This window comes from Fundulus heteroclitus, chromosome 24, assembly GCF_011125445.2.
Source record: "Fundulus heteroclitus isolate FHET01 chromosome 24, MU-UCD_Fhet_4.1, whole genome shotgun sequence".
NCBI lineage: Eukaryota > Metazoa > Chordata > Actinopteri > Cyprinodontiformes > Fundulidae > Fundulus > Fundulus heteroclitus.
This window is the reverse complement of record NC_046384.1, coordinates 17,689,895-17,715,847: the sequence shown is the minus strand read 5'-3', so window position 1 is coordinate 17,715,847 and position 25,953 is coordinate 17,689,895. Positions and strand designations below refer to the sequence as shown.

Here is a 25,953-nt window from a genome sequence, read left to right as displayed (position 1 = left end):
ACTTGTCTTAATGCAATACCAGATGGATTTAATTTGAGGCTTTTTACCATTCCCTACTAGAGGGTGCCGGTAAATTTGTATGCAGAATCTATGTGGTCTTCTCCACCTCGGGAAACACCCTTAACCTTCAAAGGTCACGCTTTCTAAAAATTGCCCTGTTTTATAGAGCCTTTGACTGATTTGGGGGCATTTTTCTATCAGATGGCCACAGTAATTTGATTTTCAGTCCTCTGCATTAGAAATGTTCCCATCGGAGACATGTGGCAGGATCGGAGTTAGGGGGCTGTGGGTGTGCGGCCTTTTTTTTAAAAAAGGACCAATATTCCTTGCGTGTCTGTGAGAGCTCCAGGCTTTGGTGGTGGTGGGGGGTGTAATGTAAATGTCATCACCGAGGGGTGAGGATGCTACTCTCTCCAGACCTCTGCATGTCTGGACAGTTGTTTTGATTGCACCGGCGTGTCTGCAGACATGTTTGGTTTTTCAGATTTGTGGAAATGCTCGGCCACAGTCGATCAGCTGGGACTCAGACCTCCTTAGGACGCGGAAAAAAGTGAGACAAGGCAGGTTTCTTCTTTTTGCAGTGTGACTGTTTGCTAAACTAATGGCAAAAACATACTCTGGGATGACAAAAATAAATGTACAGCCGCTATAAATGCTGGGATAACATTTTTTTTTTTTAGCGAGCAGCCCTGTTGATGTTGAGCGACCCTGGATGAGAATGATGAATGTTACCTCCAGCGCCTATTAATTCCAGCGCTGCGGTCTATTTTACACACTGAAGCCCCGCGTTCTGAGAACCTGCCTCCGGGTTGGTTTTTCCTCCCATCATCGTCGCTCGAATCTCTGCCAGCATCCGACGCGAGCTTGCGGAGATTGAGGTCTAATGGGAGTTGGTCGTAGCTGAAAGCATCTGACTTCTGCCATGTTGTCCAAGCGTTCGGCTGCCGAAGGAGTAGCGGGGTGAGTGGCAGCGCTGGGAAGTTGCACCCTGAGATGTGTTAGCGGGCTTGTTTGAGGGGGGCGAAGGGGAAGCTGTTTTCGTTGAGATTTACCCTCCCTCATTCTGACATTTCTCTCTGCTGCCATGTGTCAGAGGTCTCATTGTTTTAGCCATTTTTCCTTCCTCTTACCTGTCCTGTTTCCTTTCAGGCTTGGTTTCAGGCTGACAGTGGTGGCGGTGGACAAAGAGCGGGGGGGCGCAGCGCTAAATGACTTTCTGTTGTTCAGCTGACGGTGGACGTTTATCAGGACAAGGGGGGACGACGTTTCACTGCACTACCTGTTGAGAGGAGTTTCACCAGGCTGTTCCTGCCGTCTTACCACCCACGACCTTTCAAGCAAATACCTAACACAGACCAGGAAGCCCATAAAACTACTGCTATTACTCAATGCAACCAGAAACCACGCATTTCATTGAGATTTCACATGATCGACCCACACAAGTGAATAATTACGTTTCAGTTCACAAAGAACTGAAAAGTGCGGCATGCATTTATATTTAACACTGACCCGAGTCAGTAGATTATAGAACTACCTTTTTTAGGGATTTCTTTTCTCTTTTGTTCATTCTTCTTCGCAAAATAATTCACACCGGAGAGTGCATGTGAGCATCCGTTTTTTTAGGTCCTGCTATAGATTATCCGCTGGATTCACGGGTACATCTTAAAAAACATTTTGTATCATGAAAACTTTGCTGATTTGAGATTGTCAAACTGAGATTTATTAGTTACATATTTTTCAAGCTCTTATTTATTTATATTTTTTATAATCAGTGTCTCAGAAAATCTAAATATTGTAAAAAAAACCCTGAAACTCATCTCAAAAGGATTTTTTTTTTACGCGACCATGGAAGTGATCAGAATACCTGATATGTAGCACATACCTGCTATATATTTCATTGCAATATAGGACCAGAAGAATCTGTACCATTAGAGGACATTCCTTCATTTTCCACAAACACGTTCTGAAAACAAACCTCTGGGTTTCTGTGTCTCCTGATCTAATCTGCCCCACGCTGTTTTGATGTTCAGCTGTCATCATGTCAACCTTTATCAGGCTCAGAGCGAGAAGCAAGGCGAGCCGAACACACGCTGAACACAATCTCTTATTATGATCGGCTTTCATTAGCAGCACGAGAGGAGAGGCTCCTTTTGGCCCGGCGCATGCCTGAGTAATAACACTCCCTTACTACTCAATTCAATACAACATGAGACAAGCTGATTGTTCAACTGTGAAGTTGTTTTGTTTGTTTTTTTTTTGTCTGGTTGGAGAGCGAATAGTGATGGACAGAAGTCCAATAAAAAGTGTTTTATTACTGAAGAGCCATTCCAGATGACCCTCTGTGATACCGGCAGGCTGATGAAGGGCAGCAGGGACTTAGTGGACCTAAAGCACTTTAGGAGACCTGTGTGTGGCCTCGATGCTGATCACAGCCCAGGGTGAAGGTGATCCTAGTTAGTTTGGACTCACCTCTAAGGTCAGGGAAGGAAAACCTGACAGGTGAAGGTTATAAAAAGTGGGTCAAGTATTACTGAAGCAGTTGGCTCTATTAGATTTAAAGAGTGAGGAATGACTTTCTCAGAGGAATAGAGAAGTAGTCCGGTCACCGGACTGGTTAAATGGTGAGGATTTCTGAGTAAAATATCTTTCAGTAGAGGTGTAGAATAAATCTGGTTCAATAAGAAGCATTTAATCGGTGTTTAAGATATTGATTCAAGTCAATTGTTCAGTTTCATTATCACCAAAATAAGCAACAGTGATGGTTGAGGTGGGGTTTAAAGATGAGAACTCGAGCTCCCAATTAAGCAGCAAGACTTGGCAAGACTGCCCTAGAACTATTTGTCACCTGCCAATGATAAAAATGAGAATAGACACTCATTTTTATTAGTGTGTTAATTTTATTAGCATGCATGGGTTTAGATATCTAGATGTGGTGAAGATGACTTGCTGAAGGTCAAACTGGGCATATGAATAAGCATGATGGTAGGGTTTGAACATTGCTTGGTTGTTGGTGGTAGTCAGGATGGACTTCAAAAACAGGATTCCACAAACAGCTAATCTACTGGGATTTGCACACACAACCGTCTCTTAGGTTTACAGAAAATGATCCAAGAACGAGACGCAAATGCCTCGTTGATGTCAGAGAGGAATGGACAGGCTGGTTTAAGATGATAGACTAGAAGAGGTAGCTCAAAATAACCCGTTTCTACAACTGAGGTACGCAGAACACAGTCGCTAAGTACACAACACCTCAAGCGTTGAAACAGGTGGCACTACACGCTACTGTCGGCCAACAACAGGAAACTGAGGCTACAATTCAGGCTGGCTCACACAGGCCATATTGAACAATAACAGCTAGAAAATTATGTTATATGTGAGTCTTTCAACTGGACATCCTGCTGGAAGGGTCACAGTGGCATAAAGCAGGAAAATATCCATCCATCCTGCTTTGCCTCAATGGTTTATACTGGTGGATGCAATATAATAAGTGAAGGGGATGTTTTATCGGAAAACCCTGAGACTTGTAGTATCAATCGATCAATGTTTGCACTCTACCTGAGTACATACACCCACGTCAATCCCTAGAAACAGGCTGCACTTTCCTATCACAATTTAGGCCTTGCACAAACTTGCTCTAATTCCAATGCTTGCCCATCTTGTCCATCTCCTAACACATCAACTATGAGGATAAAGTGTTGCCGACATGTCATGATGAGGAGACAATCAGTGGTAATCACCTCACCGTTCAGGGGTCATAATCTTATGCCCAATTAGTATTCTGTGAAGCTAATGCAGAAACTATTTAAAGCTTAAATAGACCATTTCTTTTTAAATCAAGTTGAATAAAAAAGTATTCATGGTGCAGGAGGCGGGTTTTGCATGTAGAACGACAACAAGAAACATTTCCTTCAGTGTCACTGACAGCTTTTGGTTTCATTCTTGTGTTTTCATTAAATCAGGAATAATGAGATTAGTTTTTTTTTTTCAACTACACCGTTCAAGTTATTAAAGTTCTGAACCTGCGGAGTAAGTAAAAGCCATGTAAGGCATAGCTGTTCGCATGCTCCCAGCAGAGCAGGGGACCCTGTTGTTAGTTTACCGTTTTCATTATTACTATTCTCAGCTAAAAGTCATTGAGCGGAAGAACCAGAAAATGCTGGAGAAATTCTGATATAGCAGTCCAGCAGACAAACAAGGTTGTTACTCGAATACAAAAATTCAGACCGCCTATTAACTAGGGGGCGTTATTACAGAGGACAATGAAAGTTACAAGCTAAATGCAAACTACAAACCACACACTCAAAATAGTATATGAAATAAGCCACGCCCATTTCTTCCTAACAATATTTCTTTGTTACATTGCAGCAAAGACAAAACTTATTTCATTAATTCAATATCTCCTCCTACATTTTAAGCTTGATAAACCATAACCTAGGCGTGGTTCATGTCTACAGATGCTCCAAATAACATGGAAAGAAGTCAGGCAATCTTAGATGTTGATGCTCCACCGGGACAAACCTTTATTGTGGACTAGCACAAAAGTTTATTGACTAACTACCATCTTTCACACTTTCCAGTTTAAAATCATGAGGGATAAAACATTTGCAAAATTTTCAACAGAAGGGGGAGCTATAACGTCCACAAGTTTGTATATGCTACCTGATTGATGGATTTACAGAAAACCTAATTTATATGTTCAATGCCTAGGAGGAAACATTTCTAGCATGATTAAAAATTGGTAGTGGCTTATCTTTTTTATTGTTAAGCTATTTCAAATTTGACCCCTGAACTCACACTTTAACTGAACTCAGTTTCTTTTTCTCCAAGTTCCTTGAGTCATTCTAAATTGTGAGTTGTTGTTTTTTTTTTTAATCGTGGAGTTATGTTAATTAGTAAAAAATATCACTTAATATTCAACAGCCATATTCAAGAGCTTCTCCCAAGGGATGAGACCAATCAAAGTGAAACTGTGCCTGGTAAGACGGCAGTCAAAGTGGTAACTTTTTCTAAATTATTTAAAATTTCCGAGTTAAGCAAAAATTAAAACGTTTATTGGTCTTAACTTGAAAACTGTTTAGTGGTATGAAAAGGATTCAATAATCTTAGTCTATAAATAAGTGTACGTACTCATTTTCAGTCAGATCCAGAACTAGGTGTTGCAGGAAAAAAACGTACATAGCCAAAAATGTCTGAAATTTGTTGGGTGTCTTCAGGGTATCACCATGGGACTGTTAGGAATATGGTTAGGACTGATCAAACTTTTATTTTGGAAATAAGTTTTAGAGAGTGGTGCATGAAGAAACACGCTGAATTTTGGTGGGAAAAGTTTTCAGCGGCTATTATATAAATTATACTGAGAAATTTTTACAGAGATTTTTAACTTTTGATCAGTATTGCTAAAATTCATGAAATGATTACTTTTATTTCATGAATATTGGCATCATTACTGTCATCAATGACGATAAAATTATTAAACCTGGGGACAAACAATGTGCATTATTCCACATATAAACATGGTAATCTGACAATATGTTGATACATTTATGATAAATGTATTGCTCATAAAATGTTTAACATGGCTAAATAATGTGGAAGTAACGGATTAGAAATCTTTGGTTGAAAATGCTCTTAATCATGAGACATAAGGAAATTTCTATACCATTCTTCTGTAGAGATTGTCATCTGAGGCTATCTAGGGAATTTCATGATCAATTATACATTTTCTATAATTTTAGAATTTGGATCATTATTGACTAATTACCCTTTACACTTTTTTTGGGCTGAAAAACATTTATTCTGAGACTTTGAATAAAAGTTAATATTGTTCACTGTGACAAGCAAGTAATCTGATGATCATCTACGGATTTCCTATGATTTTTTATTTATTTGGGTCCCTATTGGATTTTCTTTTTAACCGTTTACATGTTTGTTTTGAAACAGTTTGATCTAGTTTATATTGATCAAGGTATGAACATGTTCTACTAAAAATATTTTGGGAATTTTATCAAAACTGTAAATGTTATAGGAATTTACGAATTTAGGTTGATACTGCCAATATTGTTGAAATCTAATGATTTTTATTTAAAAAAAGCATTTAATCTAAAGGCATTGGAAATGGGTTTGCATTGTTCCAGATATAGACATGTTTATCCAACAATATGTTGGTAATATGATAAATTATAGATTTTTAATGATTTTTGGAAATTTGTTTCAAGACTGTCCTGCAAATTCCCAACTTGGTCATCGTGGGGTGGAGCACTGAGCTATATAATACACTGAGTGCTGATTTTGCCGAAAAACTGAAGTCACTGGCCGCCATCTTGCTACTCCCTACTCTCACAGAATCCCATAGGATTTGGTTGCAACAACAAACAGTTTTCTGGCTGTGTGAAAACGTTTCACAGGTAATTCTACAGTCAGTGGATGTACTAACACTATCAACTACTAGGAAATTAGCTGCTGAAATATTTTACATGTTATTCATATTAAATATATATATATGTATATATAAGTATGTGTATATGTATATATGTATATATATGTATACACATATGTAAATATATGTTTTTGTATATTGTTATTTATATATTTATAAATGTTAAACATATATATTTAAATGAATAAAATGCAAAATATTTCAGCACATGACTTTCTCAGTACTTGATATTTTTACAACATAACATAAAAGTATATGGCATTTGACATTTTAAAAGTCTTAAGCCCCCCCTGAACATCAGAAAATCCTTGTTATTCGATGCTGTAGCGCACATATTCCCTAGTTACTGGGGGGAAATAGGGAGTACCAATATGGCGGCTGGTGGCTTCAAAGCGACTCGTTCAAACAGACGGTGATTAGCACTCCAGTGTATTATATAGCTCAGTGGGGTGGAGCAGGTGCAGGACGCTGGTGAGAAAAGTGAGCTGAGATGGGCGGTGCCAGGGCGGATTCTCTGGGTTGGCTTAGATCACGTTCATAACTGTTTGCCATTCTTATCGTCTTTACTTTGCCAAAGAGTTTATAAAATAGCGTGGATATTTTGTACTCTTTATTCAGTGATTCCTTGATACAATGGCATATATTTTATCCTTTTGAGTATCTGCAAAAGTGCTTTAATATAAATTATGCAAATCAACAAAAGGCCAACCAGGAGAGCTCAACTTTAATTGATGCTCTTGAACTGAAGACTGAAACTGAATCAAAAGATGGATCAAAAAAGAGTTAGTTTAAAGGTGTACACATTTGTCCAACCTGACAATTGCATATTTGTACTTCTTTTGTTACAAATGTGTGGGAAAAGTTCTGAAATGACTATAGCCTTTTTGTCCCCATCAAACACCTGTCATCTTAATAAGGACATTAAGACTTGCATGCTTACTGTACATACCTGTCACCAATCTGTGTACATACTCATTTTTGACTAATCAGATCAAGATGTATGTTGTATGGATATTGATGTTTTTGAGGTATTTAAAAGAGGCTTTTAAAAAAACACCCCTTGCTCACTTGAAAGCATATATTTTAGAGTCTAAAGTGACGACTACCTCAAAAACTCTAAAAATACATCACTCTTCCACTTTGTCTCAGGCTTCCAAGGTCTGAAAATATCTCAGTCAGTCAGCCAGTAGGATTTAAAGGGGATTGGTACATCACAGGGTGAGCTCAGAGCAGACAGATGCAGTCCTCCCATCTTTATCCCTACCAACTTCAACCTCAAAGCGTACTTTGTTCTCTGCGATCTAGAAATGGTTGGAAATATTTCAGTTTTGCTTTTTGATGAAAATATATTTTTCATGTTTTACAACTACTTACTGTTTTGAAGAAGATTGCCAGTTGAGTAAATGGTTAAAAATACACTGTAGTATTTGACTATATTTGACAACATGCCTCGCAGGGCGATGAGGACTAGCAGTCTCAAAAGAGCCGCACCCTGGTAGAAGATAGTGCAGCGCGCCGCTCAAAGACCCACTGGTCCGAACTGAGAAGTGAGAAGACTGAAAATTGACAGACATTTAAATAATAATTCAAGGATTGTGTCAGCTTATGAAAAACAAGTTTAGGAACCTCCACTAGATGGAGAATACACAGCACTGGGGTTCAGATGTGTGGTTAGAAGAGGGGTGGGAGGGCAAATGAAATCGAGACAATACCAATGGAACATGGTCAAAATGTATCATATCCTTACCTTGTACTTCTTAACTATCAGCATTTATGAAAGAAATAAAGTGATGGCAGGCATGCAATTAAGAAAAATAAAAAGAAAATACATTAAACAGTTGGTTCATGCAAGAATATCTAATACCAGAGAGGACTGCAACATCAAAGCTACATACATTTAATCATGGCTACAAGTTTCAAGATTATTAGACTATCTTTATTATACTTCTTTGATATAAAGGGAAGAGAAGGGAAAACATATGAGAAGACATGAGATATTTACCAAAATAAAAGGTTTACCAGGGTTGTATAAAGTTACAGGTTTCCTATGTTTAAATACAGTATCTTTGGTCACAAATAGGACAGCCATGGTTCATGGTAGACCTGCAGCTGACCAAGCAGCTAGCCTAAATTATTAGTAAGCTAATATTAGCTTGCTATACCTATGCTACTGTATAAAGAGCAGAACTGCAAAAAATGTGTAATAATCGTTGCCATTAAATGGTTAAACCAATGGTGTCCAAAGTCAGCCCCCAAGGGCCAAATTCCTGCATCTCAGATATGTCGCCCTGAATCAACCAATTCGAGTCAAATTAATGGTTCAATACCAGCTAGGCGATGTGCTAAGGAAGTATTTGGGCCATTTGTACACTGGCCTTTGAGGCCCAGAACTGGGCACCCCTGCTACTTTAGGGGTTGTTAAATATTTAAGTCGGTATCAAAATCTAAGAATCCAATGAGTAAATGTTCAACATCAAAACACTAAGTTTTCATGTTTGATGATTTTAAGTGTGGAAATAAATTTAAGGTTCTGCGTAAATATTGTATTTTCTACTCATCATATTGTAGGAATCTAATATTGCCTTTACGTTGGTGTGTTGTGGTCAGTTTCTGAAATCAGAGTAAGCCGCAGTTTTCAAATGACACCGTTATTTTGTTCACGAGACAGAATGCATCAGAACCACCCTTATCCCATTTTACATTGTGAATTAACTTGGCAACTACACTATCTGCTTGAATTCCACCAATCATTACCAAGCCTGATAACTGCAAGACACGTAGAATCGAGAGAAAAAAAAAGAAAGAAAAAAAAGTAGGTTAAGAGTTGAAAAAGCAACGTTTCCGAACAACATCGGAAGCTCTGCAGGCCCCACATCAGGATTAGAATATAACGGGAGCTCCAAGACCCAAAATACTACTGAACAAAAAGAAAACCGTCCGAGTTACATTTGCCCAAAAACATCTAAACTATGTCTAAACCTGGTGGTGTTGGTGTGATGTTCTAGGATATGTTGCTGCTTCACTAGCTAGACAACTTACTAAATTAAAGTCATGATTTTTTTTTTCTCTACGAAAAACATTATAGCAAACCAGCAAGTCCACCTGTGAATGACCCAAAAAAACTAAAATGTGGTCTAGTCAAATTTCAGACTTACTTGTGGCTGATCTACAACAAAGAGTAATTCTTCCACATCGCTGTAAGATTTAATACCACCTACCGCTAACGCTTGATTGCAGTTGTTGCTGGACAATGTCACATACACATCTTGATTTTTTTCTTTTACTCAAGTTATCTTTGTCTGGTAACATTTCTTTGATACAAAACTTTCTAAAGTCACAAGAAAGGGGAGGAAGGCAGAAAAAAATCTGTAAGGGGTGAATACTTTTTCATGGTCCTGTTCAAGTGGATTCAGAATCCCCTACGGCTAATCACAACCACGGTGGGTTACCTACCTAGGGTTGTCCTGGCAGGCGTGGCGTCGCTTTTGATCCAGAATGAAACCCAGGAGAGCACCACGGTGAGAATACACGGGATGTAGGTCTGGATGGTGAAATAGCCCATCCTTCTGCTCAGGTCAAAATAAACTGTCAACAGCACATAGTCACCTGTAGGAGAGAAACCAAAGTGACAGTACGCCTCATCAGCCGAGTCGTCTCAGGTCATTAGAAGCGATGTAATGACAAGTTCCTTCAGTAATTAAGAGCCCATTCAAATAAGACCATTTCGGTAAGCATAATATGGATCTGCTCCCTCTTTTTGACGGATAAGAATGGTTTATAACTCCTTATAATCTGCTTCAAATGGCTGGCAGGCAGGCAGAGTGGAAAGACAAGGACAGGAGGAGACAGAAACCAGATAAGTCCACCAGAGAAAGAGAGACACTATCTGCCCGTCACTCGGCTGTCCTCATAGATGTGTTAATTGGCAGCAAGTGGAAGATACTGAGCTGCGTTTGATGAAAAGCTGCTGTTCTGTAACCTACAAAAGGTTCCCACACATTGAAGTACAGCTTAAGACATAAGTGGAGGATACTTTTTGAACAAATCTGCCAGCACTTGATGAAAACAGTGAATGAAAGGAAGCGGAGGATGACCTTTTGTCTCCCGTCTCACTTCTCAGTGCTTAAAAACTGCAGATTCAAATGACAGAGAGAACTTGCTCCCTGTTGCAGATTTGCCAAAGTGCTCAACATTATTATTCATCTGTGATTATGTCTTGAGTGGCAGAAAATTGTGGCTTTAATCAGTTTTTTATTCAAACTACTGTATGTCATTGTAATTACCACAACACAAACAAACAAAGCAGTAAAAGGGTTGCTCGTTTCTTCTACTCGACCCAACGCCGCAGAGAAGAAAACTTAAATCTCAACACAGTAGATTTGACCTAATCAGCAGTTTTCTTTCCGTTTAAGCCTAGATGAAATAGTCTCATTAAGTTTATTGTTCTCCTCAGGCTATGATGCAGTCCAGGAATTAGAATGATAAAAAAAAAAAAAAAAATTGAAAACGTTCACATTTCTCACATTGCAACCCTCAAACTTTCATGTATTTTATTGGGATTTTAGGTAACCAGATGTTGCATAATTTGTAAGAATGAAAACCCAAAAGGGTTACAGTATAGCTTGAAGCTCAATCAGACTGGATGGAGAACATATGGACATTGATTTTCAACTCTTAGCAGATATTCTGCACTTTGACTGGACCATTGCAACATGAATATCCTTTGATCCTATCACCTTAAGCCAGTGGTTCTCAAATGTTTTCTGTATTAATGCATTAAATCTGTCGTGAAGATTACCCCGAATCCCTTTAAAATGTATAACGTATGTGTGGGTTCATTTAGAACATAATGGTTTCAAACAACTAGAATGTTTCAACATTGTAACGTTTTTAACTACATGTTAACATTATAAATGGCTTTTAGCCTGACTTGTACCTGCAGTCAAATTTTAACCAGCTGTGAAACTCATATGGCAAAAATATCAAGCCATTAATATTAAAGATAAACCAGTTAAATTAGGTTTTGTACTTCAGGTGTTTATTGATAGTATTCATCATACTACTGACCCTAGATACAGACCATGGGTGGGGATGATGATGTCCCATGTAGAAGGATTTAGAAGGCCTGTACTTTCTGTACAAAAGGCAACGCTGTCAATGTGCACCTTCATACTGCCACATCTCACCATGGGGATGAATGTTTTAAGTCTGCAAACATGTGAAAGAACATCTTTCACATCTTTGCAGAGTCCCCCACATGGCTTGTGGCTGACTCCTTTTAGCTTGTGGTTAAAATGATTTTCAATAGCTTTCTTCTGGCCTCTCTTCCATAATGTCCAGATTTGCAGTATCCATGTTTTATAGTCATCCTGTTAACAGATTCTTCTTCCCGCAATGTGGATCTCTGCAGTACCTGCTTGATATGGTCCCTCTTGACTTCTTCTGGTTAACGTTCTCCTTGCCCAGCCTGTCAGGTTTGCCTGGTCCTGTCTTGGTAGGACCGCAGTTTTCATATTCCTTCCATTCTCAGATGAAGGACCGAGTCGGATACTAGAAGTATACAACTACTACCTGTCCTGCTAATAGGTTTCCCAACTTGAGTTGTGGATGTGTCCAGCTCCTCCGGAGTTGCTAAGGGCCTCATAGCTGCTTTAACAATCATTGTCTGGACTCCCACTCAACAAAAAATATTAATAGGAAGATGGATGGAGTTAAAGAAAACCTCTATGGGGCTGCAGAAGACTTGAGACTCGGGCAGAGGTGGAGCAGGACGAAAACCCCATTAAAGCCACAACTGCAATGGTACGGTTTAGCTCAAAGCATATTTCTGTGATAAAATGGCCCAGTCAAAGTCCAGGCCTTAATGTACTTGAAAATATGTGGCAAAACAGATTACACATGCTCTCCATATAATCTGAGCTTGAGCAGTTTTACAAAGAATGGGCAAAAATGTCAGTCTTCAGATGTTCAAAGCTGGTAGAGCCCTATCCCGAGATTTGCAGCTCATCGTGTTTGTGTATCACATCAAATCTAAATAAAACCCAGGCGTTTCTGGCTGTAAAAAGACAAACTGTGTGAAAGCTCAATGGTATGAAACATTCTTGCAAGGCGCTGTAATTTGCGTCCCTCTTTTCTGGCATCTCGACACCCGACACCCGAACGTTTAATTTCACAGTTCCTCTTGAATAGAACCAACCACAACATGAGCTGCGGCAGCAGAAATGTATCTCCACTCACAGATAACTTATCTTTATCTGCAGGGCAGCAACTTCTGTTAAAATGTGTATTCTAGCAAACAGAGCCTGTGTTTACACTGCACAACAGCCGCCCCTCTGTTTGCACACTGCTCCTGAGTACTTATTAGTCCAAGATGGTTTCAACATACCCGTCTACTGACTCGGCCAGGCCGTATGGTCAGATCCTCTCTGTTTGGGAATGGCAAAGAACATTGACAGCAAAACAGCTTCACAAGTTAAGTTAAGGACAAGTCAACAGCAACTGTTAGTAAAAATGCTCGTTCAGAGTATATAGATGTGTGTTTTGCAGTTTTGTATAAACGGTGACAAACGTTTTCTTTACAATTTAAAATGGGAATGGCCGATAGAGGTTTCCACTGAAAGCCTGAGATTTGGGAGGACTTTAGAAATCTTTGTCTCCATCAAACGGAGTCAGAAAAATCTGATCAGGATGCGTTTGGGACACCTCCCTTGAGAGGTATTGAAGTTGTCCCAGTGGAAGATAGACGAAGTTCTTATTCAGCCTGGAAAAGTCTGAAATTTGATGTTAGTTTGTTCTTAAACTTACCGAGATAAATACAAGGATTAGGAAAATATGGCAGAATAATGTATGTATTCCAGACTTTATTCCCCTTTGTTCTTTGTGTCCTTCCTTTCTTCCTTCCTTCCTTAAAGCTTAACCGGCGCAAAAATAACTTCATAGTGATTTTTTGAATTTTAAAAAGGTCAACAATTTAACATCAAAATGTTTAGGAACCCAGAACTTTGAGGAAAAACAATCTTGTGGTCTGGGAACACCTTAGGATCCTTCTGACATGGCAGGAAAGAGCTGTTGAGGAGATGAATGTCTGGGTTTCCTCTTGAATCTCATCTCTGGAAGGAGAGAGTTTTTAAGAAATACTAGCACACCACTCTGTAAACCACAGTCATTTTCTTGATTTATAAAAGGTTGGATTATGTACATTTACTATCATAATTTAATGTTTTATCTAGACAATAATCAAAGTACCGAAAGGAAATAAGAAATTTTCTTTGTTTTAACTGCCTTCAATTCTAACTGGAGAGATTTTGCAGAGAGAAAATATATTACATGTGAGCCTTTCTACTCTAACATTTTCTTTTCCCTACCAGCAGGCCTCTCTATCTGAGCAATTAGTTCAGATGGAGGGTTTTGTGCTATAATAAAACCACTCAGAAGCTAGAGACCCCCACATCAAAGACCAATGTCCATTTACCTACTTTATTGCTACCTCTGCTTTGTGAACTGCCGTGTGATGTAGGGGTCATCAGACTGACACAATGACCCTCTAAGCAAAGTGCTAGGCCATTTTTAAGGGTCTTTAACTCCTGGATCTTATAGCTCCATTTAGAATGGCCACTTTACAATTGAGGGTACTCTGGAGGTCAGTAGGAGGGGGACAGCTTTGGACCAGAGGTTTGCATGCAACAGTTTTGGCATACGCCATGATATTTACATCTAAATATATTTTTGTTAGATTATGCATACACATTTAATGATGGCATACTACAACAAATATTGTTGATATCAATATTTACTTCATGTTGCCACGGTTCATTAACCTCCACAGAGTTTATTCTGACCCAAGGGTCAGTTTATGCGTCTGAAGACAGATACAGGCCTTTTTTGTCTTGAAATTAACTTCACATTATTAGATTCAATTAAGAGTTGAAAAAACTGTATACATTTTTCACAATGAAGCCAGAAAATACCAATTTCTAATTTAAATTTAATTCATTAACATAATCTAGTAGTTAAGTTTAAATATTCTCAGGAAGGCAATGAGAGCTTTACTAATGTCTAAGAGATACATTTAAGCTTTCTTAGCTATTTAGGGTTAGTAATGTCAAAGTAATGTCTCTTAACAATTTAAAAGGGCTGAAACTTTATGATGATATAACCAGAGTTAATACACCAAGCAATTTCTAGATTATTTTATTAAAAAGAAAACAAAAACTATCCAAACCACCCTGGCCTTATGTGAAAACATACTTGCACCCAAGTGCAATGTGTGCTACCTTTGCTAACTGGTTTTAAATCAAGGAAAATTTGGCCTGCTATTTGAATTGTTTTTATTCAGTCAAAAATGGAGGGATTTGGACCATTAAAGACCTGTTTAAGGCCATGCCACAGTCTGAATTGGACAGAAGTTTGGACTTTGATTAGGCAACTCTAAAACCTCCATTTGTTTTTTTTCCATAGACATTCAGAGGTAGACTTGCTAGTGAGATAGTCTGTTTTTTTTTTTTGTAACCTACTCGAGTTGTTGATGCTCCTTTGGAGTAGTCATAGTAGTCTGACCACCTTAGGGTTCAGCACTGTTCTCTTCATTAATTTCATTAGATATGGGTGTGATGTGTTGAGTTTTGAGATATTTTGGCCTACTTCATGTTGTCAGACAGGTTCTATTTAATTTTTTTAATTGATTCTACTGGTACTGCAGTAATAATGCTGACTGAAGTTGGACTCAGTGTTGGTGAAAACTTTTATTGATTCTAGTTAACTAAGGGGTCTATTACTTTCTTAATGAAAGCCAGGCAGGTTTAGACTGTGTCCAGCTTAATAAACATTATTTGAAACTGCTTGTTGTGTTAACCGTGGTATGATACGTTTAAAGATCGAAAACGTTTTTTTGATATGACCCACAAGGAAAACTGACTGAATCTGTGAGTAAATACTTTTTGAAAGCGCATACTTGCATCTAATGATGTCTTCCTATAACCTTCAAAGGCTTCTGGCAGCTCAACTATGACTGGACCATGTGTGCTTCAGCGTTGAGGAGGTTGGAAGTGACCACACAAACAAATCTTTGGCATTTTCGACACCAGTGCTCATCTCTTCTACATGCAGCAAGCTTTAATCACAGTTTTCTGGGCTCCGGCTGGGATTGTGAAAGCTCTCAGGAATATGCTGAAATAAAGGACGTGAAATTGAAAAGATGTATTCCAAGACACGGGACAGAAAGCAAGGGAGTTGCAGTTTTTTTTTTCCATTAGGGAGTTGGGACTCAAGATTCAAGTGAAGACACATGACGGAAAAAAGAAAACGATTAATATCAGTACCTCTTGAATATAAATTTAGAAAAGGACTTAACTCCCACAGCTTTGAGAGAATTTGCAGTGGGATAAAGGAGTAAAGTGCTGAAGTCTTTAGGATTTTACACTGGGGTCTTTTGAAGAGGACGCTACAGAATTGATAATTATCATTGCTTTGCAGCAGGGTCCCAGGCGGTCCAGCGGTCTGGGATCTGTCCACTCTGTCCTCATTAAAACACCCCCATTTGCACGTTTATAAGAGATAAAGGACAAGAAATCGAGGAGATGGAGGTTGTAGATACGCAAAGAGGAAAGAAACTAAACACTTTTGAAGTTTGCCATGATGTAAATTAGTAATAGATATTTTTAGCCAGGGAGCTAATCATCATGCATGTGTAGATGGAGCCCAGGCAAAGTGAGACAGGAAAAAGGAAAACGAGGTATTAAATTACAAAATGGACAATCTCTTGAACAGCATGAGGTCGATGTGTAGGTTTGCTGTTACTTTTGAGCATCTCAGCAGAAAATTAGTTTGGTGGCATTTTGACAATGAGTCGGGAGTCCAGGGAAATGTATAATTTGTAAGTCCATCAGTGGCTCAGGATGAAAGCTCTGTCACCACTGGGGGTGGGGGGTGTTCTGGTGCCTTTCTCCAGCAGTCATTGGATGAGAGGCAGGGTACACCCTGGACAGTAGGAATATCAGAACAGTTCAATATTTTTTGTCACTCACTTTAGAAAGTGGAGTTCATACGGATTATTTATGCAAAGGGACATATGTCAAGCCTTCATTTCTTGTAATTCTGACGATTATGGTTTACATATGGCGAATAACCAAATTTAAGTGTCTTGGAAAATTATATGTCAATTATATGTCAATAATCCCCCCCCAACCAATTGAGCACATAATTATTAACATACTTTTCAAAATCCTGACTTTTTTTTGCCCCCCCCCCCCAAAAAAAAGTCAGGATTTTGAAAAGTATGTTAATTATGTGCTCAATTGGTTGGGGCTCCTTTTGCATTAATTTGTGTGTCAGTGCAGCCTGTGGTTCTGCTGAGGTGTTCTGGAAGCCCAGCTTGCTTGGATAGCAGCCTTCAGGTCATCTGCATGGTTGCGTCTGGTGTCTCTCATCTTCCTATTGACAATATTCCATAGATTCTCTGTGGTGTCCTGGTAAGGCCAGTTTGTTGGCTTGATTGGCCAACAAACTGGCCAATACTGCCATTGTCACCAAACCAACTTTTGATACTTTTGGCAGTGTTGGTAGGAGTGTCTACCTGCTGTCTGTATGATTTAATTGATCTTGACTTTGTAAATTACACTGAGATGGTATGTTTTGTGAATTGGTGCTACAAATTGAATAGAAAATTAAATCAGCATCTCCATAAAGCTCATCAGCACAAGAAAGCATGAAGTTATCTAAAACCTCTTGGTAGATGTCTGCGTTGACTGGACTTGAAACGCATGGGAGCAGAACCAGCCCATGAAATCGTCACTAACTGTGGCGATTTCACCCTGGACTTAGAACAATGCGCATTCTGTTATTCTCAATTTAGTTGTTCATATAGCACCAATTTAGAACATGTCATCTGATGGCACTTTACAAAGTCAATTCAATCCAATTATCCAGACAGATTGGTTTCTATTGACAAACAGCATCCACTCATACTAGATGAGCATGGAGACACACTGTACAGTCACTTGCATTGTGCTGTTGACTTTTCAGCAAACCGTCATGCCGAGCTGCATGTAGCAACAGTGGGAAGGAAAACTCCCCTTTAACAGGAAGAAAACTCCAGCAGTACCAGGCTCAGTGTGAACGGCCATCTGACACAACTAAGTGGGGGTTTGAGAAGCAGAGCTTCCTCCAGACTCTGGGACTTTGACTTCCAAATGAAAAGTAAACTTCACTGTCATCTCATCTGATGACTTTAAACCACTGAGCAACAGTCCGGTTCTTGATCTCCTTACCACACGTAAGATGAGTATATGATATACATAATCTCTGGTTCAAGAGGGATTTGACACGAGGCATGCTACGTGTAGCCCATGTGTAGGATTTATGTGCACTGACTGTTGATGCTCTGACCTCAGCCTACTCTTTGAAAATCTCCCCCTATTTCTCAAATAGATTTTTTCCTTCCAGTCAACTTTCTATGAATATGCTTGGATACAGCATTCTGAACAACAAGCTTTGTTAGTAATGATGTTGTATGACCTACCCTTCTTATCGAGGGAGTCGGTAGCTATGTTTGCATGCACAAAATTTCTTGATTGGACTGAAATGTATTTAGATTAAAGAAACTAGAAACACTCTGAATAAATGGTTAATATGGGCACGCAATTAATCTAATCATAATGTGCGTGTATATGCACCTGGCTTTGTTCAGAATAAAACCAGTATGAAATGCGCAGTTAATAAATCCCTCTTAAAAAAAAAAACACACACACACAGAAGAAGAACTTCCATCTTTGCTGAACAAAAAAATAGCAAACGAAGCAGTATTATACGGGTTTGTCTTCCGAGCACACAGGCTTGACATGCACGAAGTTTTAATTACAGTTGAAATGTTAGAGAATAAATAACAATTTTGAGCTCTTTTAATGTTTTGAATTGAAAGGTGGTATCAGGAGAACCGACAGTTTTGCTTTCTGATGTATTTCTGCGACTCACCAACACAGAAATATGTGCACACTCAGGTCAGTTTGCCACATTGGAATAACTTAATCCTGTAAATCAGATTATCAATTGGCATAAACCACTCCTCTCATTCGAATTACAATTTCATTCAGATTTGAGTTTAATCCGATGACAATATTCTTGGTTTGTTTACAAGAATCATTTTTATTCCGATCGGCCCTTTTTTCCGATTACTTTTGTACAGGTAAACATAGCTAGTGACTGTCTTCTGGGCATCTGTCCAGTCAGCAGTCTTCCTCATGATTGTGTCACCAACTAACCCAGACTGAGGGACCATGTAGAGGCTCAGGAAACCTTTGCAGGTGTTTTGAGGTAAATCCAATTATATGAGACTGAATTTTAGGTTTTCACTATCTGTAAATAAAGGCTTTCATCAGTGTGCAGACCCTTACCCTAATACTTAGTTCATGCAGCTTTGAATGTAGTTTTCAGTCCTCTTTGATAGGAGACGCCACATCTTGACGATATTCATCTCCTTTCCACGGCCTTCTGCAGATGGGCCCGCAGATTTAGCTCTGGTCTTTTTGATTTTCTTCCGATAAAGCTGTCCTCTTGGTGGTTTTTTAATGTCTGCTCAGTCTCTGTGTGATGCTGAAAACGAAAAAGCCTCTTGGCCTTTCGATACCTTTATAAAAAGGATGATTATGTGCATGTCCTACTGAGACAGACGAAATGTATTCCAGGTTAATCAAATTCCCTACATGTTCCCAGATGTGTACCATCGGAGGCTGAATGGTAGAATCGGACCAAAAGGTGCCGTAACAGGGAATTAGGGTATGCTTATTTATGCAATATGGTTATAACCCCCCCCTTTTTTTTTAAATACTTTTTTACACGTCCCCTGCTAATATATGTTGGTTTTCCAGTCCAGTTGTACGAGTAATTTTATTACATTAAAGGTGGAACATGAGTTATGGTTAATCCATACATCAACATGCCAGCATATTATTTGGGATGGGCAAACCTTTAGGATCCGTGTTACATCTAAAACTAATGCTTAATTAGTATTCCCAGTGTGCAATGTGGTAATACAAAAAAAAAAAAAAAGCTCAAAATGTTGACTGGTCTCGTTTCCCAACACTACGATTCTGTAAGGTTCAGCCAAACAAAATGGAGTTATACAACTAATTTCCTCTGAGCTCCTCAATAATTAGATGCCACTCCCCGTTTCCCCGTCTCCTAACCGTAATCCTGTTCCTGGAATATTCATGAACAGAGGTTCAGCTGTTAGAAAGCTGAATCAGGTCACATTATGCAGATCTGGGCCCGTCTCTCTCTGAAGACAAAGCACCGTATGGCACTTACCAGGAGGAATGTGCACCTTCTAAACAAGGTTAAAAGGGGTTAACAATAGGTCTGTGTCCTCTGTCTTTCAATTATTTAAACCAACCGAATCAATTTTTGTTTTTAAAGGTCATGTAAAACGCATTAAAAATGTATGAAGAGCTTTGTCCACATGTGGGAGCCGAAAGGTTTTCCCGTTGTCTGAGAATTTCAAGCTACAAAATACACTATAGGATAACAACCGTACAGGCATGCAGGAGGAGGAGGAGTGAATAATTAAACTTCCTTTTTAATCTTTAATCCTAGTGATTAATGTCAGTGGGAAAAAAAAAACTATTTGGCCTTATACCCAAAGGGGAATACTTATGAGCTTTGAAACTGCAGTGATATGATTGCATTTATGGGCTTGGAGCTGAAGTTAACCTGTGGAGCTCTGACGGGGTGAAGAGTTCAAGAGTCTGAACAGCTGCCCGCTTTTTGGTGACCGGTCACCTTCAACAAGGTTTGGGTGGGAAATGATGTACAGTTAACTCCTTAACATTTTTTTTCCCACATTACAACCAGAGAGTTGAACATATTTGTTGGGATTTTCTATCCCAACAAATACATAAGTGCATAATAGAAGTGGAAGAAAACGTGGATTTTAATCTTTACAAGAAAATTGTAAATGTGCGCTTTGTATTACGGTTCAGTTGCCCTGAGTCCACGATTTGTAGAAACGCCTTTTCCTGCAAGTACAGCTGCTGATATTTTGGGAAATGGATATCAAGACTGACATTTTGCCCATTCAAAATTTCTACATAGTTCTGTCTAAGTTGGATTTAGTGGAAAGCAGTAACTGAACAGCAATTGTCAAGATTCTTAACATAATTTAGGTGTAGACTTTAAATAGGCCATGCTAACATACTTTAAATCCTTGTCGTGCTAGAAGTTGAAGCTCCACCCTGGTGTTGGGGCTTTTTCAGCATCTTTTGCAGCATCTGATCAGGTTTTCTTCCAGGATTACCCTGTATTTAGCACAAGCTATCTTCCCACCACATATTTGATAACGTGGTTAAAAGCATGTATCATTTTCCTCTTATAGCACTATTAGCAGTGGCGGCTGGTGAAAAAATATCTTGGTGGGGCTGGCCAATAGATTTCCCTGCCCAACCCAGTACATGCATTTAAATTAAAAGTCGGAAAATTACTACGATTTCACAATAAGCATTTAATTAATAAAAAAACATTGTTCACTAAGGATTATTTTGGTGTTTTTGTCTTATTAATCCTTTTCACAGACTCATGCCAGAGGGTTTGCATACATTGTACATGTATGTATATTATTACGAAACAAACGTTTACGTCTTGACTTAAATATATATCCTATTTTTTTATTTATATAATGAATTAAGTAGAACAATGACTAGTGCAAAATTAAGTTGTATTTACCGGAGATGAAGTGTAGGCTGCAAATTCTGTCGTGGTATGATGGATCCCACAGTCGATTGGGATTGTCTGCCTGCATCCTTTTCATTGAAATTATCCATTTATTTCTTCGTCCTTTGGCAAACGAAAGAAACGTACATCCGACGATTTGGAATGCCTCTGTGTGCAACCAGGAGCACAACAAGTCGTAGGCATTGTTTAAATTCCAAAAATAAACTAAAAGTATGCTCTAATTCAACCGTTTTGTCACGGTGGTAAGCGAAAACAGTACTGTTTTTGCCTACCACCGTGACCCGGATGTAGCTTGTGACGTCACGCGTGAACTGGTCTATACACCTATCACTGTGCAGCAAGGGCAGAGACTCCAGGAGCCCCAAAGCCATTCATTTAGCGGTGCTGATTGGCCAAATATTTATAAATTTTCCCTAGCAACAGTATACGATTGGTTATTTTGCTACACTTGTGGGGCTCCTTGAGTGACAGCCCCAAAAGTGTAGAAGAAGAGAAATGATACGTTCTGTTGGTGGAAATGCACTGTTAAATGAGAGTCAACTGATAGAGTCAATTAGAAGTGTTTTAATAATTATGATTACATGTAGCCACGTACTATTAAGTAAAAACTGACAATAATACTTTTAAAATCTATATAGAACACATCTAGGTAGGGCAGCGCCCGAGCGCCCCCTATGAGCCAGCCGCCACTGACTATTAGGTGCAACATTTTGTTGGTCTATTGAATAAACTCCAAATAAATTACATTTAGTTTGGGGTTGTAACAGGCGGGAATGTTCAATGGTTCTGCAAGGCTCCGTATTACTGTCAGAATCAGTTTGTGTGGACTGCCACCCGTGGAGAGCTTTCTTTGACCTTTGACCCACCTGCCGTGGTTTTGAGCACGTCCGTCGTGTTGCGGAGCCCCATGAAGTCAAACTGGTAAAGCCTCCAGTATTTCTGGTCCGAAGTCTCCACCGACTTTCGCTTCCACTTGTATACGATCTCGTCCCGCGGGTAGCCATCTGGAAATCACACACAGGGCGCGTTAGGACTGCGTTTGGAAGAATAAAGGAATAAAGCGATGGGGAAAAAAAGGATGAGAGTAAAACTTGAAGGCAGGGTGGAATTTCTGCAGCAATGCAGTTTTTGTTGTATGCATGATTTATACCAGAGTTCTGCATGATTTATACAAAATTATACAGCAGCTTTTCATTGGAAATTCAGTGAATGCAGACCAACTGAGCCATCAGTCTTAACTTGTTTGCTTGGACTCTGCTGAGGTGCACCTACGGAGAACAAATGTTCACTTGTGTAATTAAAGGTAACATTTGTTCAATTTCACTGGAGTAGCTTCACAGGCTACCAGCTGCATCCTATCACACTTTTAGCTTTAAAACTGGCTGAAGTGCAAATATCCAAGCATGTGTGACAAACACAAAATCTCCCCAGACGGTGAGAAACCATGTTTTTTATTTATTAGTTGATTTTTATAGGGACATGCAGGTCAGGGTTTTGGGCAGGTAAAAACAAAAAAATTATACAGTGTTTGAAATTGAATTGAAATACATTGTCCACATTTCACACTAAAATCCCATCAACCTCTCCGTTTGTGTTAAAACTAAAGCTTATTTGGTAAAATAAATAGCAGCAATAATGAGTAATAGGCCCGTTGTGGCAAACATATGAGTTCTATAAATGGCTTTATTTAGATCTCAGCGAAGGGAGAGAAATCATAGCGAGGCCAAAAAAAAATAATAATTATGCTTTTCTGAATTTTAAATACTACTTTAGTTGAACATTATTGCCATGATTTTTCTTCTGGCTTTGCTCAATTATCTTGACTGCAGACGGTGTTTTCATCGCGCTACCAGTGCGTGTTTGCAGCTACAAAATGTTTCATACCCTCTAAAAGCCCCCTGAAGCAACATGTTCTTTCACAATGCTATAAATTACAGCCTTCTGAGGCCTTGGCTCCAATATTCTCCCTGTCTGTTCTCCACTAACGCCCGCTTGTCTTTCACCACAAACAAGTGCAGCTAAATGTGAAATTTGGATTCTTCAGCTGCATCTCTTCCATATAATCAAGACTAACGCATGATATTATTGCCAATTTTCAGCCTACCCCTAATAATCACACATTCACAGCTATTCCTAACGTCTCTTTGCAATATCCAGATGACAGGAGTAAAAATGAGTGGTACACAGGTTTTGCCGAACTCAGTCAGTGAACTTATTTCAGTGCCTTAAAGACAAATTTGGCATATAAAGAAATCTCTTCGCCCCGTCGAGTGTAGGGAACATTTCCATACCTAAACAGTGGATCAATACGTTCATTTTTAGTGTTGGTCGCTATTAGAGTAACAGACACATTTTTATTATGCAATATAGAAAAGTGGTGAAGAGCCCAAAATAAAAAGTGACAGCTTCTGATGATTGGTGTGTCATTATCGCATTCGGTAAAAATTTAACTGATGGCTCATCAGCAAGATTGACTTCGTTTCCCAGGTGGCGATTGAGCTGGAGAAGAGGCCACGAATTAACAGACCATGCTCCAGATCCATGGTGGTGGCAGCGTCATGATGTGGGGATATATTTCTAGCTAGCTAAACCATAAGATTTTATTAGCATATTTAGCTTTTGTTTTTTTGTGCTTTCATGACCTGGTTCAGTTTTAATTTAATGTAATTTTTACCTCGGGCCCCCAGTGTTAAGATTTTCACGCTGGCAATGAATTTCAAACGACCACAATTGCAAACCAATAGCTACTATGGCAGCCGCTGTGTATAATAAGTGTGACAATGTGAACATGTCCTCCATGTATTGGCTACTGTTAATTTCAATCTGAAAAACTCACACAGAAAGAAAAGGCAATTAGAAGAATTTTATTGATACAATATTTTAAGAGTTTGGCGCTCAGACCTCGGCAGGAAAAATTCACGCTGAATTATACTTGAATATGCATTAGCAGGCGTATGAGAATAGGGATATTTCCCCCCGGGTCTGAAACTGGTGGTGGAGTGGAGATAAGCAAAGTTTGTTCAGTCCATATGATGATCTGTTTGAGCTAGATGTCCAACTTGATAAACACAGGTTTGCATGAACTGTCCATGATGAGCAAGCATGAAGCGACTGTGGAGAGGAAAAACTCCCCCTTGGGAAGAAACCTCTGGCAGAACCAGGCTCAGCATGGCGGTCTTCTGCCGGACCGTTTTAAGGAGTGACTGGGAATTCCATGAGAGTCCAGGAGGAATTACACTCTGATAGGGACGAGGTTGAAGGAGGACCGTAGGAAAGCCAGGCGGAGCTTGGTACGATGGTGGAGAAGGGGATGGAGGTGGGTTGAAACCGGTCGACAGAGTCCAAACCGGACACGCGCAGCCACTGCTTGCTCGCTGAGGACAAGGCCGAGATGAGGATGTGGAGTTCTTTTTAAGATGAACCCAGGATGCTGATTGGCTTTGAGGAGGAGCAGTTCAAAGCTGATTGCCTTGCGTCGGAGGCGGATGAGTCCCTGATTGATGGAGGTAGGCAATTGAGTTTCTTCAGTCTGAATTTTCGCTTAAGCTGCATATCTAATAGCTACATTCATTGTATGAAATGGTTTTTGGCCCTGTCCACGTATTTTTGGACTCGTTTCTGAACGTACAGTTGCTTATTTGGGCTCCAAAATAAGCAACCCTTGTATGTATTTATAAACTACTAATTCTAAGTTATGAGAACACTTTCATTTTTTATGTGATGTTATTAGACTATTGTATACTATTCTACTAATTAAAAGCCAAATTAGTCACACACTGTCCCTTTAAAGCGTTAAAGGCCAATTTAGACATTACTAGGATTTATTTTATTTTATTTAGGTACAGCTGTTCAGTTGTTTGACGACACAAACAGCAATTCAGCCAATCAGATGGCAGCAACTCACTGCAGAGAGACAAATATGGAAATTGCTGAATTTGTGCTTTTGTATTATACTTACTGTTTTCTTTGCTGTCGTCTGACATCTTTGCCTGCTATATTGCATAACTAGACGAATGTGCAGAAACTTGGAAACTGATACAAACTTTGGAAAACTCCTGGGTCTGAATTTGTTGAAATACTTTGGCTAAGAGTCTGACAAGTATTGAAATTGATTCTTCAATGTAAGGATAGAGAAGGCATCTAAAATTAGAACAGCTGGTTTGATTTTGGCTTTTCGTTGAAACTGAGCTCAATTAAAAAGTTTCCTTAAACCTTGGCGTCTCTACATAAGTTCTAAGGTGTCGTCAGGAAACAATACAGTCATCTAGATGTCTTGCTGGAGCTCAACGTGAGAATGAAAATGGGGGTGGGGGTAAAATATCTTTAACGTATTATGGTATACGAGCTAATTAGAGTATTTCAGAAAATGATCATGTACTGGGATTTTCACTTACAAGCATCTCTAAAGTTACCAGAATGGTCTGAAATAGAAAAATGTTTAGTAGATATTGGCAATGGGCAGACTGATTAGGGATGATGGGGAAAAAAAATTAAGAAATCAACCGTCCCTTATGATATCCACTTGTTGCTACGAACGTAAGGAGAATACCATGTCTGAATGCATTGCATGTCCAATCCCGAAGTAGATGAGACCATCCTGGGTAAAACTCCTTTTAGCTAGGAACAGGAAACAAAGGCTACATTTCACACAAGCTCAAACAACAGATTTATGTGTGGTCCAATGAGTCTTGACTTCAGTTTAAATTTTCTGACGGCAGGATCAGAATTTGGCAGGAAAACAATCGTCCACCCTGTCTAGTTTTACTTAAAACTGGAGTTGGTGGTGTAATGGTGCGGGG

General features: G+C 39.2%; 1 protein-coding gene across 2 annotated transcripts in view; it reads right to left on the bottom strand.

The window, feature by feature from the left end:
- The window catches only part of LOC105932543 (gamma-aminobutyric acid receptor subunit gamma-3), a 146,207-nt gene that overhangs the window by 16,235 nt on the left and 104,019 nt on the right, over positions 1 to 25,953 (bottom strand). For both annotated transcript variants that reach the window (XM_012871763.3, XM_036127961.1), the window contains 2 exons: positions 22,021 to 22,158; positions 9,890 to 10,042 (listed from right to left, as the gene is read on the bottom strand). In XM_012871763.3, coding sequence (XP_012727217.2) covers positions 9,890 to 10,042; positions 22,021 to 22,158 — 291 coding nt within the window. The remainder of the gene's footprint in view (positions 1 to 9,889; positions 10,043 to 22,020; positions 22,159 to 25,953) is intronic.